The sequence below is a fragment of the Pelmatolapia mariae genome, linkage group LG7, assembly GCF_036321145.2.
Source record: "Pelmatolapia mariae isolate MD_Pm_ZW linkage group LG7, Pm_UMD_F_2, whole genome shotgun sequence".
NCBI classification, from domain to species: domain Eukaryota; kingdom Metazoa; phylum Chordata; class Actinopteri; order Cichliformes; family Cichlidae; genus Pelmatolapia; species Pelmatolapia mariae.
Genome location: NC_086233.1, coordinates 23,515,837 through 23,531,108, shown reverse-complemented (window position 1 = coordinate 23,531,108; position 15,272 = coordinate 23,515,837). Strand labels below are relative to the sequence as shown.

The 15,272-nt window shown below is 39.8% G+C and overlaps 1 protein-coding gene across 2 annotated transcripts in view; it reads left to right on the top strand.

Annotated features, from left to right (window-relative positions):
* Window positions 1–15,272, top strand: part of abl1 (c-abl oncogene 1, non-receptor tyrosine kinase) — a 31,141-nt gene that overhangs the window by 3,937 nt on the left and 11,932 nt on the right. Inside the window, exon 1 of one of the 2 annotated variants that reach the window (XM_063478500.1) lies at window positions 14,066–14,650. The exons of the other annotated variant lie outside the window; for it this stretch is intronic. Within the exon in view, the coding sequence (XP_063334570.1) occupies window positions 14,566–14,650 (85 nt within the window). The 5' untranslated portion in view covers window positions 14,066–14,565. Of the gene's footprint in view, window positions 1–14,065; window positions 14,651–15,272 lie in introns of those variants that run through there. 2 annotated transcript variants of the gene reach the window in all.

Genomic DNA, 15,272 nt, shown 5'->3' with positions numbered 1-15,272 from the left:
GGCACTTCTGCATGCTGTGTGTGTAGGTATGTACTGTGTTTAGGCATGGTTAGCTTGTACAGAACTATTCCATTTTTAGCTTTCACCGTGTGTGTTTCAAATCGCAGTGTGTGCGTGCTTAAGTTAATCATACAACGGTGTAGTTCAATGATTAAAGTACATGCTGGACTATGTTAACAAGCCTGTTAAATACCAGGACAGATGTACTTGGTCCAAGGTTATCTTAGTTAACTGAAATTAATCTTAAAAACCAGAATATGGGGGAATTAACTGAAAAAAAATCAATGACACTTAAATCCCAGCCCCCAAAGTAACTGAAACAACATTAAACATTTTAAAAACAACTAAAGTAATTTTTTGGTCTTGCTTTTCTCCCACTTCCTCCCATAATCCAAAGTAGGGATGACCAAAATTATTCAGTATTATTATCCTCCTTATTTACCTAAATTCAGAGCATCTCTAAGAAGAAAATAACATATATATTTAACTTAAAAATGCACCAAAACTCATGCATTAATTATCCAGTGGTCCCTCGTTTAGCGCGGGAGTTACGTTCTAAAAATAACCCGCGATAGGTGAAATCCGTGAAGTAGCCACCTTTATTTTTTACAATTATTATAGATGTTTTAAGGCTGTAAAACCCCTCACTACACACTTTATACACTTTTCTCAGATAAGCGTGAACATTTTCATACTTTTCTCTCTTGTTTAAACATTCTCAAAGTTCAAACCTTCGCAGAAAAATATGTTCAGTGCAAAATGTTTCATCGACATTGTTGTGTTGGGGAGAAAACTTACAGACATACAGTACAGCACTTCAGAGTCACACTGCTAGCGATCAAAGATTTATGTAAATTTGACAAGCTGAACGCATTCTGTAATGGACAGGAGACACGTCACGAGATTGATTGACAATGGTCTACAGCCGATCAGGACGCAATCCAATCCTGGACAGGTCGCCAGTCTGTCGCAGGACTAACGCATAGAGACAAACAACCATTTGCACTCACATTCACACCTATAGGCAATTTAGAATGACCAATGAACTTAACCCCACTAACTGCATGTCTTTGGACTGTGGGAGGAAGCCGGAGTACTCGGAGAGAACCTACGCAAACACAGGGAGAACATACAAACTGCACACAGAAAGTGCTTCCATTTGGTTGAATAAGTTGTTACTTTGTAGCGCAGAGACAACTTTATAACACCCTTCATGTGTCATTTATTCTTGGTTAACATCACTTGTTCTAAACTGATGATTTCCTTACTAAAAATGATGAGGGTGAAGAACTTTGATTTCTGTCTTTTAATGTAGTGTTATGGTGCCATTACACCCACCATTCTTGGCCTTGCGAAGGGTGCAACACTCCAAAAGTGACATGCATTTGCTGGGTCAAGCCACGCTTTGGTTTCATTTTGGCCAGTGGTGCACCTCTTGACTTTTGTAACCTTGTGTGGGTGCCGCAGCTGATGTCACAGAGTTAAAGCCACTATAGAAACTCAGAGATTCAGAGGTTATACACGAAGAGATTTTTAAAAGTTAGTGCCTGTGACAGCACCGATAGGCTCCAGTGGGCCCAAAATTCTGAATAAGAGCTTATAAAAATGATGGATGATTTTTTGTTTTGTTTTATACTTCAGCACGACTAGCCAGAGAAAAAATATCTGTTTATGGAAACTGGGATGTGTATGTGACTGCGAGTCAGGTATTTGTATTGTAAAACCCATTGTGGACTTAAATTATTCTCTGACAAATGCCACACATAAAAGGAAGTAAAACTAGTAAAAAGTAAAAATCACAGCAAACTAGAATTGAGCAGACTCACCCTGGAAAGTGAAACTAAAATGAATCTGGAAGAATTCACCAGATTTTCAGTCAATGTGTCCGTGGTTGGTGTCAGCATAAAATTTTCTTTAGTTAGATATCTTCTCTTTAGATATTACAGCAACCGCTTTAAAGTGCACCACTTTGAAATGAAATGGCTGCATAGAAAGACTTAAAAGAATTATTTTCCTTTGTTTTCATTCCCTGAAATGGGCTGACGCTGGAAACAGGACAGCTGTGAACGTTTTGGAGAAAAGAAAAGAGTTTCTAACTTTTTTTAAGGCTTGCAACAATATTATCTGACTGTGCTTTAATATTTGAAGTACCCAAATGTTGGTGGTATAAAAAGGGAAATTCGCCCCCTGGTGGTCACATTTATTTATGGGGTTGTGTTTTAGTACAGTGAAGTGGTGACCCAGATACCATTTCATATAAAAAGTGTGCTTAATAACTCTTTCTTTTTTTTTAAGTAGGGCTCATAATATCTCTATGGGCCAGAGGTTGATTTTAACAAAACTAAGCGGATGACCTGACTTAGTTTTTGGGTGGGAATACACACAGACAAATAGAAGTGGTGTACAGTTAAATGTGATCTAGCTTTTTCTGCAACCAGTATTTCCCATGACCAGACAGGCAGCATGGCTCACTGTTACGTCCAGTACAGATTTAAAATGATTAAGTACACACTTAAAATCTTATTTGCATGCCACAGGTAGTAGTAGGACATGGGTAGTAGAAACTGGAGAATTTCACTATAATGAATAATTTGTTAGGATTTATGTTTCTGTGGGGGGTTTTCACATCAGCAGTTAAAGCAACACCTGCAAACCACAGGACAAACTGTAAACCAATGCCGTCACAATGTTATTACATGGATATTGTGGCCAAAGTGCACGCAGTTCCTATTAGCAATAATTTGGTGCATTTATTGTGAAATTATGTAAAACAAACAACCATAATGTAAGGAGGAGGGGGTGTTTGTAACCACCACTGTACGAAAACATACAAGAGGATGCACTTAATCACAAATACATAAGTGCAGTTTCAAAGCAAATGTAAAGATTTTAGTGTAAAATGATACATTTAAATATTGCAGGTTTGTGGTTGTACCATGCTTCTTTGGAAACAGAAAACACAGATTGATTTTAATTGCAGATCATTTTAGTTTGTAGGCAACAAAAAACGACCATTGCTAACCTGTGGTCATCAGCCATGTGAGGTGGGTTGCAGAAAACCTCTTGCATGTAGATACTTGTTGATATTTGTCAGCATGAGCAAAACAGGACTTTTCTTCACCCTGCACTTTTTCATTATTTGATGCCCTGAAGAAAGCCTGGCAAAACTTGAAAGTATGTTCTAGGCACAGAGAGGGAGATGATTCCTGTTTCTATTTGCTAATTTCTATTTTGGGTTGTTGGATATTGGAGCAACACAATATTCTGGTTAACACAGAAAAGCTGTCACGTATATCAGTGGTTAAATTAATAAGCCAACTGACTTGCATGTTTATGAGGGACTGGTAAATCTTGATGGTGGGAATCACCAGAGACCCCGTGATATAATTGTTATCATGATACTTAAATCCCACTATGATATCTTTGAGTTTTTAAACATTTTGTAAAATGCTTGGTAGTGCAGTAAGATATATCATGATATATTACAATTTATGACCTTTAAACTTTAAATTCTAATCTGCCTATATCGCCCTTATTATGTTCCCCTCATTTCAGTCATTTTGATTGCTGGAAAATGGCTCAACACTGTCATAAATGCTACATGCACCTGATAAACTGAACTGTTTGTATTACAGTCCAACTTAACTGAATGCAAACATGTGGGCTGCTGTGCTTTTACAGGTATTTTGAATGTGAGCCAGCAGCTGCCGGTCCTCAGTGAGATAGTCAGCTGTTACAGACACAGAAATATGCAGGCCGTGACGATCACGCGTCGCAAGTTAATGCAACCCTTTCTGCTGTAGCCTACCTTTCGTCAAGTTTACGCTTCGCTTCTGTCTCGGTGCAGCTGCATCTGTTGAAGCCGCACGTGGGAATATCTGGCTGTTTTGAGCATGTAAACAAAAGCTGTTGTTTTCCACAATGTTGCATGGACACAGGTCTTTGCACTTAAAGTAGGTGATTGATTGATTGATTTTTGTCCTTTTGGCTTTGTCAACTTAAGAGTGAGCTGATGTAAGGTTAGCTTTGTACTCCTTGGATAATGTTATGTGAGGATGGTGGCGTGTTAGATGAGCCCTCATGTCGTAGTATTCCTGGAGTGTTTTACTTTCGTGTGACACTCCTTGCAAATCCCAGCAGCAAACAGTGTTCTCTTTATTTATTTTTTTTCTCTGATGCCGCTCTCTTTCTTCCTGCACGCTGACCATCACCTCTTTGACCCCTTAAAAAAACAAAATAAAAAACCCCTTAACATCACCACCCGATGGACTGAAAATCAATTGATTTTTACTATTAGAGCTCTAAAAAGTTCAATTAGTATTTATATTTCATGTAACAAGATAAACTTATCTCCCTTGCAAAATGTTATGCTATAGAGAGCCTAAAGTTGTAGCACTAAATGAAGCAGCAGTAAAACTGGTCACGTGCCATTGTCCTGTTTTCGTGCAGGAAGTATACCTGATTTCGAAAATATGATAATTTATAGTGGTGATAGATGGTCATAACTACTGGAGATGCCATGCTCCAGATGGCAAACTTGGGTATTTGTAAAACATTTAGTTTTTGCCGGATCTACTTCAAAGATTTTATTAATTAGAGTAAAAATCGTAACTGTGCAAATGAGGATTCTTTGAGCTTTGGAGTGATTTAAGCAAGTTAACATTGCCTTTATAAAGTTGTCCTAGAGAGTAGACAGTGACATCATTTGATAACTGTGTATTTTCCCGCAGCAGCTGCATTTAGCATGTATGCAGTGAGGGAGTCCGTTTCTCTTGTAGTCAGTAACTGACTCTTTTTTGGCTGGAACTTGAGGAATCTATACAGTCTAGACACTAAATCTCCTCCCATGATCCCTGTGGGTCCTGAAGATGGGAGGAGGGGGGTCTGTGTGTGTGCGTGTGTAAGTCTGTGTGTACGTACGCACCCACATACATACCCACAGAGCAGGCGCCTCATAGTAATACTCATTCAGGCCAGCTGTTAGGCCACTGGTGGCTTTTCCCTTACCGTGGCCGACCCCGTCTCTACACTAATGGGCACACAAAGGTCTTCTGCAACTCCCAACTAAGTGGACTTTTCTCTTATCTAATGTTTAGTTCCTAATCTCGACAGTGGTTGGTTAGTCTTTGGTGATGCTGTCATGTTGTCATACTGTGTTGGGAAATGTGAGTAAAATAAATTTGCTCCTGTCTGGATGACACATTGCTGATTAGTAAGCATTTCCTCTCTCATTAGGTCTTGACCACCTGGAAAAGAGTCTGCTTGCAGCCACAGTAGCCAAAACAGCTGTCTGTATAAATCAAGGTAGTCTATGCCTTACTAGTTTTCGTCTGTTGCACTGAAGAGACACTATTTTGGTTTTAGACCTTCTCTAATGAGCAGGCTTACATTGTCGAGGGATTTAGACAGTAGACAGTATTGAGCAGTTATTAAAACCTGCTGTAAATGGGCTTTTCCCCATTTTAACATGCCTGTAGAAAAGAGCACAGATTCAACTCTTAATGATATTGTCACGCTAAGCTGCGATTAATCAGTATGCACAACAGCGGAACAAAGCACCTAAATACATGATTCAGCTGTTATTAATGCTGTTGTTTTTACCCGTACTCTTTCTTTACTGTGACATGTCCAAATGTTTTCCTTCAGAAAGGCCTATTGTGTAACTGTTATCTGACCAGTATGATGATATCATCAATGGGTTCCGGCCAAGGCCTCTTCATCCTCCACTCTGTTTCCTGGGGAATAACATATGTTTATATGTGATCTGTTGCTCCAGGCTCCGTTGAGTAATATTGCCTATTATTCACAGTTAAAAAACAAAAACAAAACAAACAAACAAAATGGAAAAAAACAAAAGAGAGAGAGAGAGATGCGCACACACACACACCACTACAGCAGTGGAGAGAAGAATGCAACCTCTTATGCATTCCTCTCTCAAATAACTGGTGCAATCCCCCTTTCTGTTTTGCAAGTTGTTTTCCATTCAGATCATGCCGTATATCACATTCTTAAAGGGGACGTATTATTATGTTCTTTTCTGACTGCATTATTTTATTGTTGGAAACTACTTGAGTAACTTTGCGTGAATTGGGACTTAGTTCAGCTGCTCTTTGAACAAATCTGTTTTTAGCTCTACCACTTTGTCTTTTAACCCACTTTCCTTGTACCTGGCTCTCCTGAGATGATTATATTATGGATATTTGCTCTCTTTGACATCACGCATAGCCAACAGTGGGAAAAAAACAACAACTGTGAAATGGAGTGTGCAGAGCAGTCCAAAGCCCAAATTTTTGGCTCACAGGTATTTTTTGCAGATATGCTGACCTCATTATTTTAAACATTGGCCGTGTTTCATATGAGCCGATTAAACAGTGCAGCAGTACGTATATGAAAGAAAGTAATAGGTTCCCTTTTAAAGAACTATAAATTGAGCTGCACGCATGCCTACATGTAATTAAGTTAACCTGAAGTAAAGAGATCCCAAATGGCAGCAAAGAAAGGAAAAAAGTGACACTAGGGCCAAACCAAAGCTTAAACCAAAGCCTTTTCCATATACGTAGGGCACACAATGTTTTAAACAGAACAATTGAAAGTGTATGCATGTGGATTTAGGACAAACAGTCCTGTTGAGTCACTGACTCTCACCCTGGTTTTTGTTATTTGAAATCACTGCAGCATCAGAAACACTGTGTTATGAAATCTCGGCTTGTGATTGCGCCGTTTCTGACTAGAAAATAAGTATTTACTGAACCATCTGTGTTTGTTTAAAGCTTTTGTAGCCAAGTTAGACTGTCTTTGCTGATAGATTGCTCAAACTTGAATCGGCTTCTTTTATGTTGGCATCACTACAGTTTTCGTTGTCTCAGTGCAACATGTGGGATCTTCCAACTTATCTCCCCATCGCACATACAGACTTGTGTGCTTACAGAGAACTTCCAAGTTGAGTTAGGAATGCAGCATGGGAGCTTGTCACCACCTGGTTCCATAACACAAGCCCACACTCTGTCACACGCTCACCCTGTTCTCCACTCCGTACCCAAGCAGGCAGCCCCAGCTGTTGTTTTCTTTGCAGACAACCTGCTACCTAGCGTGCCAGCTCTTTCTTTTGGTAAACAGTTCAGCTTTACAGTTCAGAAATTCTTCCTCTTACAGATGATACGATCAAAGGCAGACATGAGGGCAGCACAAGCTGACGTTAGGGCATTTATATGTGGTCGGTGCGCCTCTGTTTGTCTTAAAAAAGTTCCAGTGTCATTTCAGTTAAGCGGGAATAAGCAATCATTCTTTGATTTGTTTTCTTTTTCCCCTTCCTGTCCAGTTTATTATGAAGTACTGTCATGCCGTCCTGTCCCTTAATGTTGTAGTAAGCTCCTCTTCATAGAGCTTTAAGAGGGGGCCTGCAATGCTCGCTCCATCTGGATCCACTTAGACTCTAAGAAGAGCATAAGCACTTCCACTGCTGCAGCCTGAGAGTCTCATAGCCTGAGTGGCTTGCTTGTGTATCTGTTGCTGTTTTTACTCCAGTGGGCATTCAGACAAATGGGTCTTTCCCCAGGCATTTAGATAATGTCTCTAAGACATGTAATGTTGATAGCAGGAAAACGGTGCACAAAGACTGTTTCTTTCTTTACTTTTGTTTGTCTGTGCTGTCTTGTCACTGTGTGGTCATTGTGTTACCCACTGATTTACATCCAAAAGTAGTAATAGAAGTTTTTGTGCTAACACTCTTTTCTTAATTTCTGTAGCACTGCAATCCATCTACTCACATGCAACCTTTTCTGTGCAGCTTTCTTTTTCCCTCCTGAAAGTTTGCCTTTCCTATTCTGAATCTGCATACTCATAAAATAATGTGATATATGTTTGAAATAAGCTATTTAATGCCAGCACTCTGGGTAAAATTTCAGAGTTTTGTTAAAATCTGAAACAATACTGGATTAGCACCTATTTCTGAGGAGAGCCCATTTGCTTGGCCTTTCTTCTATCCTGCTAACTTTCAGGCGTTTGCAACACAGATGATTATGTCGTCATTTTAAACATGACAAGTGATGGATTGTTGTGTATATTCGACACTGCCTGTCTTGTTTGCTCGGTATATGAAATTTTAACTCTAGGCTATCACCCATATGTTCCACTACTCTGCAGGTTTGCATAATTACGACTTTTATGCAAGGTTTGCATCTTTCTGGCACATGCTGGACAGGCCACAACACTCCATCATGTGGAAAAATTATGTTCTGCTTAGTCACTTGATACGAGTTGCCCTATTTTGCGTCTGTCACCATGATAAAATGGTTCCCTCATTCCTTTTCCAATAGGTCGGCGGGGTTTAGCTGCCAGACCGTCTGTACTAAAGATTGCTGCAAAGCTGAGCTGTTAGTATACTCTTGTCGAACCAAATGGCGAGGATTAAACTATACACATGAATGTACTTGTATGGTTAGCTTCCCTTCCATCAACATTAGTAACTTATTACCACCTGCAGCTACACTTCTACAATATTAACCTTGAACTAGACCAGCAACTGTTTTCTTCTTAAGTGTCTCCCTGTGGAGAATTACGTGGAAATCTAAACCCCCTAACCTCAAGTGCTGGTCTGCATGCCTCCGACACTCTGGCTGCATTCTCTAGAGGGTCCTGGATAAACAGCCACATGTGTACCCACATGTATACATGAAACCTGATTCTTGAGTGTCTGTTCAATCGACAGATTAAGGACAACTGACAGATGCGGATTACCTTGGGTGCTAAATTGTGTACAATAAAAATTAATGTGAAATTGCTAAGAAGAGGCCACATAGCTTTGTGCCACTCGCTACACCCCATCTTGTTGTACTCTGAAAGTTTATTCAGTTTAAATGTATATTCATTATTTTTCCATAATGTAGATCAATGGAATTTATAGCATTTTTATGCACTGTGGATATGCTGGTCTCTGTGCTCTTGTATGTGCGGGACAGAAATCAGGCTGGTGACAACTGTAGTTTTTCATCACCTTCTAATTTTCTTCTTTGTTCCAGTTTTGATTTATCATGCAAGTTAATTGTATACCTCTGCCTTCGTTGCCTTAACACGTCATCATATGAATATGTTCCTAACGGGTCTTTTTAATTTTGTTCGTGTTTTGGGAAGAGAAATGTGAGTCTGGGTCATGTTAGTGTTACCTGAACATCTTTGCACAAATAGTTTGAGTCTTATTATGAGCGCTCATCCCATACTTCAAGTTTTGGACAAAGAAATCAGTAAGGCAAGGGGGGGGGGGACATAGGAAATGGCGAGAGAGAGAGGGAGAGAGAGAGATAAAGGGCTAAAAGCCACCTCGTGGGTGGATGTATGTCAGCTAACTGTTAACACACTAGGTTCAGATTATAAAACGCGAGCGAATGATTCTCCTATGATCTCACTTCCAAACAATGTGCTTCATGTTTCTCCATCTGCAACCTTTTTTCCTTTTTCCTCCATTTTTTATAGCCCCTCTCCTCTTCCCCTCATCCTCATCTCCCCAACACTTTGTGACTGCGGTAAGTTAATGGGCCCTTCTCGGAGTCGGAGGGAGCCTGCATTTCTTCTTAATTGGTGTTTTGGGTGGTGCATGAGAGGAACACAAATGTTTGCCATACCAGCACTGAAGCAATGATGTAGGGCCTAGTGGCATGTGACTGAATGTTCAGGGTATTGAGTTTGTTGCTCAAAGCCAGTGAGACTTTGCCATATTGAACAATTCCCATAATTACTAATGAGACTAACAGACAAGCATACAATAGTGTGCTAAAGTACCGAGAGTATCATGGATATGTTGTTTTAGGCCCACCCATGTCAGTGCTGTTATTTGTATAGAGTCACCTCATCCTCTTGGCAGGATTCCTCTTAGTTTTAGATTTTAAAAAGCCAATCTGAGTTTGGCTGACACTTGCAGCCTCCAGAATACCTGTCAAATAAAATATTAAAGGAAGAATAACCCCATCACTACAGTTTCCGCTGCACCGTTCTATGCATTCATTTTCAGCCTTTCCCCAGCATTGAATAAAACTTGTCCCTTAAGCTTCATCTCGTAGACAAAATAAAACGGACGTACCCAATGTGACGTCACTCGTCGGATTTGGAATCCATATTTTTTAATTTTTTTTAAACAGGAGGAAAAGTCCGTTTTTAATTTGTAAATCTGGAGGTGAGTTGGAACAAAGACAGGGTGCTTTTCTGCCTGGGCAAGGAAGAGAAAAAGTTATGAAACACATCAAACAAATCTGCAATGCCTGGAGCAAAATGTACAGCGGCCAGGTGCTAACTGGTAAAACTAAATAACACTAATCAAAACTGTCAAGACAAAGAATTTGGGGTATTTTTACACCTACAGTTAATTTTCTCTGGTCAGAATCAGTTGATGAGTTGAACTTGTACCTTTTCCCCATTGTTTGATTTGTTTCACACAAAGAAAACTCCGAGCAAACCACAGTGCGTCCCTTTTGGACTAGTGGATAACATGGAGAATTTCTCTAATTATCACTTCACTTTACGACTAGTTGGTGCAGTTTGTATATTCGGGATGTCTGCGTTAGTCTGCCACATCCCTGAAATCAAAATATACCTGGCTACAGGAAGGTGTTCAGCTCAAACTTGGAGCGTAGACATGGAAGTTGGGTTGGATCAAGGTTAAATGGAGATCATTTGGAACTGTAGCGAGACCACCTACTTCAAAGGGTCTCTTTGTAGTTGATTTGGTTTTTACTCTGTTCACATCTGCACAAGCAAACTGCACCAAAGGGGAAAAAACCAACCAGAGTTTTATTTAAGCAGACTAAACAGCTATAGTCTAAGGGTGAAAGCACCCTTAGACTATAGAGTACAAAAAGTGGATACCAACACCGAAATACCTTAAGCTACACTTATATTAAAAAAAAAGAGACCAAAAATAGAAACAATGACCAACCAACTCCTCTGGTTGGTCATTGTATAGAGGTCTATGGGAAAATGGCTATAGAGTCCCTTTCTCTGTTACCTAAGTAAACACTTTCCCCACTGATTTTACAGGCTTAATGGTTAGTTTAATCTCAAGTTGAATAAAACATGGGGCTCATTTTGTAAATTATCACAAGTGAGCATAAGTCATTGGCCATTAAGTTTGTGGACCCTCCGATTTGGAAAGTGGAAACGTTCACCTCGAGCCTTTGTAACGGGGCTTCAGTGATGTATAGGTGATGTCACAGTGGCTATGTCCAACTGTTATACTGCCTATGATTTAAACAGTAATATTTTTTGGACAACCTTTATTGCACACATAGGAACATAAGTTGTCATCAACCTGAGCAATGTTATTCTTACTTCCTCTGCTCTTTGCAATGTAGACTCACACTGAGCTAAAACAACACAATTGGAGGTACATGACAGAGCCTGCTACTCGACTGTGATATGAAAGAGCTAATAGTAAAGGACTAGGTGCAGTGTAGACTCACATGCATTGGAAAGAAGGGCTTTGGAGATGTTAACAAGATCAAAAACTTGATTTTAAAAAAAAAATATAAGTCTGAGTGAATTTTTTTTTTTTAAATAACCTTCATGCTTTCTCCTCTCTTTGTCCTTGACTGCATCAGTCTACACATTAACTGAGCCACACACGAAGTGACATATACACTTGTTCATAAAACTAGCCAAGTGCTGCTAGTCCACTTGATTAACATTCACACGTTTGCCACAGTCTTCTCAGGAATCCCTGCAAGTTCACCCCAAGGGCAGACCATGCAGTGCTCAGAGAAACTACAAAACATCTCAGACTATACAAGCCTGAGGTATCATGTTAAATTTTAATGACATCTCAGTTAGATAAAAATGGAACAAGTATGGCTTGTTTGGAAGTGTTGCCAGGAGAAAAGCCTCTTCTCTCTAAAACAGTGGTTTAGGTTGGTAGAATTGCATCTGAACAAAAGATTTCTGGAATAATGTCCTTTGGACCATGTACCACAGTACCACGTTTGGTGAAAGCCAAGCACACACTCACCACAAACATGCTATCACTCTATAAACCAAAGAATTCTAGAGTCAGATGTGAGGCCATTTGAGGTCATTCGTCCAACAGCTTGGCTGAAATTGGGTCATGAAACAGGAGGTGTTACCTAGTCAAAGTCCAGACCTCAATCTGATTGAAATGCTCTGATGGTATCTTAAGAGAGCTTTGCATGAGAAATTGCCTGTAAACCTCAGTGAACTGAAGCAACCTAAAGAAGAGCGGGCCAGAATTCTTCCATTCCTCCAAAAATGTGTAAGAGTCATACAAAAAATGATTTCAAGTTATTGCTGTTGAAGCAGTTTCTACAGTTTTTACATGACTCTGTAGAATCCCGTGTGAAAATATTATTTTAACCAGTAGTTGACAAAGTTTACATGAGTCAACAATGTCACTGCATTCCGATTGTGTTTCAAAGATAAGTCACTGTCATCAGTATGCTTTCCTGTGTAGGGTGTATGTTTAGTCCTTGCTTTTGAAATGAAATTCCAATGAAAAGGTCAACCAGCAAACTAGCCTGACATTCCTTCTATGCATTATGTTGTCCACCCAGTCAGCTTCCCAACAACACCTACATGACTGGACTTCTGATCTCTGTATTCAACCGCATACACACAGTGAAATGTAAGTCATTTATGTGGAAAATATTTGCCAGGGGTAGTCAGAAGCATGTTAAATGCTGTGGTTTTCAAAGCAGTTTCAGGATTCAGTGTATTGATGACCAAAGGTCTTTCATATAGCAAGGTGGGACAAAATAAGATGATTGAAGACTCCGTACTTTCTCACTTGTGTATTCCTGTTATGATGAATGGGGAGAAATTTTTTTCTTTTTTCTTTTCTTTTCTTTTCTTTTCTTTTTTTTCTCTCTGTCTTCTAGAATATATGGTAATTTGCTTTGATGTAGGTTTTTTGTAGCTATGCAGGTTGTGCAGTAATTGTTTTTCTTTGTCCTGTTGGACTACTTGATGAGTCAAGCGCTGTATGTATGAAAAGAGGAATCATAGATAGGCTGGTTGAAGTATGGTCTCATCTTCCAGTTATTTTGCATTATACCTTTGTGTCTTAATATTTGTGTCTTTAAATAAAACACACACACACGCACACATACAATATAATGGTCAGTTGGGGCACAGGAGGGTGCATCTTGCATATGTTTTTAGGAATGGATTCCTAGATTTTGCTAAGAAGCTTGCGTCAAATAGTTTATAGTTTTTGAGGTTTTTTGACAAATGCCATTGGCAGCTTTAGTAACATTCCAGACTTTGTTGCTTTTAATTATAATTTTGACTTTTTTCATGTGATTTAATTCAGTAGATTTAGTACGCTAGTGTGTTGCAACCTCCGCTTTAGTGATTAATACAGAGATAGCTGGGGGAAAGAGAGAGTTGTGAAGTTGTCCAGCAACTTCTGCCAAGGGTTATTTCTTCTTCTAGTTATGGTCAAGGCAGAGACCCTGCCTCAAAACCACAGAGCCACGTATGTTTCTTGTAAAGTAAAACAAATACAAGAGACGGTGAAAGGGCCCTCATTTTGATTAATTTCAATATGTTGCTCACTTAATTCCCGTTTCAAATGACCTGTGGTAAATGAGTGTGAAATCCAGAGCACACACTGGCAGAAGTTATACTTTTCTCCCTGTTGATTGAGCACTTTAGCTATGCCTTTAACAACCTGTTTCCAGAACAGATTCCTCAACCTGTAAACATTTCAGACGGCAGGGAGAGAGAGGAAAAACTGAGAGAGAAGGGATAGTGGCAGAAAGATGGAGGGGGGAGGGGATTTAAGCATTTTAGGAGGAGGAGTGTCTTGTAATTATCCTATGACTTCAGCAGAAAGAAAGGAGGAATTTTTTAGAAGTATACACCATCTGAACTCTTTTCATAGTTTGAAATTAGAGCATTTGACTCACATGTTGGCATGGGTTTTGGGATACTGGTGGGGTGTTGTTTGTATTCTTCTCGGAGAGTGTGTGTGGTAGTGGTCTCTCCCTCCTACTTTTAAGGTGGGAGGGCTCAGCTGATGTCATTGAGTGCAGCAAACTGAGCCTGAAAGAGGCTCTTTGTTGGCAGCTGCAGCACGAGTAGTCCCTGTGCCTCGGATACTCACTCACACAGGGGGACAGGAGAGAGGAATGGCACCGCACAGACGGCCCTAGTGTGTACTCAACTGATAAATCTACAAGGCGATAAACGTTTGGACAAAATCTGTGCTATTTTGTTGGGTTTTTTTGGTGATTGTTTAACTGTGGAGGCAACCTAAAGCCAAAGAGGGGGAAAAAAAAACATGGAGACGCTCATAAGGAAAAGTTGGTAGACTTTGCCGGACAGCGGACTCTTTCTGTTTCGAAAAGGAGTGAGAACAATAATAAAAGGATACATTTCAGTTGGAAGGACTCCAGGAAAAACAAACCAATATCTATTTCTTCTTTACTTGGTGTTCTTTTCACTTTTGTCAGCTTCTTTTGGATTTTTTTATTATTCTTTTGTTGGACACATGTAGACGAGAAACGTTCAAGGGACATCTGGTTTGAACAAGCAACAATATTTTCAGCGTGAAGGGAAAGAAAGCAAATGAAAATGTTGGAGATATGCCTAAAATTGGTGGGGTGTAAATCTAAGAAAGGCCTCACGTCGTCCTCCAGCTGTTATTTGCCAGGTAAAGAAATCTAGTTTTCTGTTTCTGTTGATTTTTACAGTTTGCCAAAAGAGGAACAGTCACAGGAGAGATGTGAGAAATGGAGAAAAAGTAAAGGCTTATGAGCACAGGGGAAAGAAAGAAAAGGTTGAAGTATCCACCGTGTAAAATCTCAACAATCATTTCTGGGTTCTGGAAAGTGAAGAATGGGGAGGGGAAAGTGGAGATCAAGCTCAGGGGAGGGTTGGGGAGCCCAGACACACTGGCTAGCTGGAGAGGAAAAAAGTGGAAAATGAGACGGAGAAGAGAATACAAGGAAATCTGACTCCTGCCCATGTCCCACTTAACTCTTGTTTATGTGGAGAGGGGATCTAATCTCAGTCCGCGCTCCTTTTTTCTTCTCTGCTGTATTACACTACTTCAATCTTGTTTAGTGCTCCCATAATGAAGTTAGTAGATAATGAAAGAGGGAGAGGGGGTTGTGAACTTTTTTTTCTAGCGTCACGCACAGTTGATTTCCGGATTATCTATGCAACACAAGGGGAATTCAACGAAGTCCAGGACATATTGGGTCTGTACATAGTAAAAGATTAGTACTGGGAGACTGAGTGAAGTCTTGTGTGTTCTGTAGATTGCACAACCA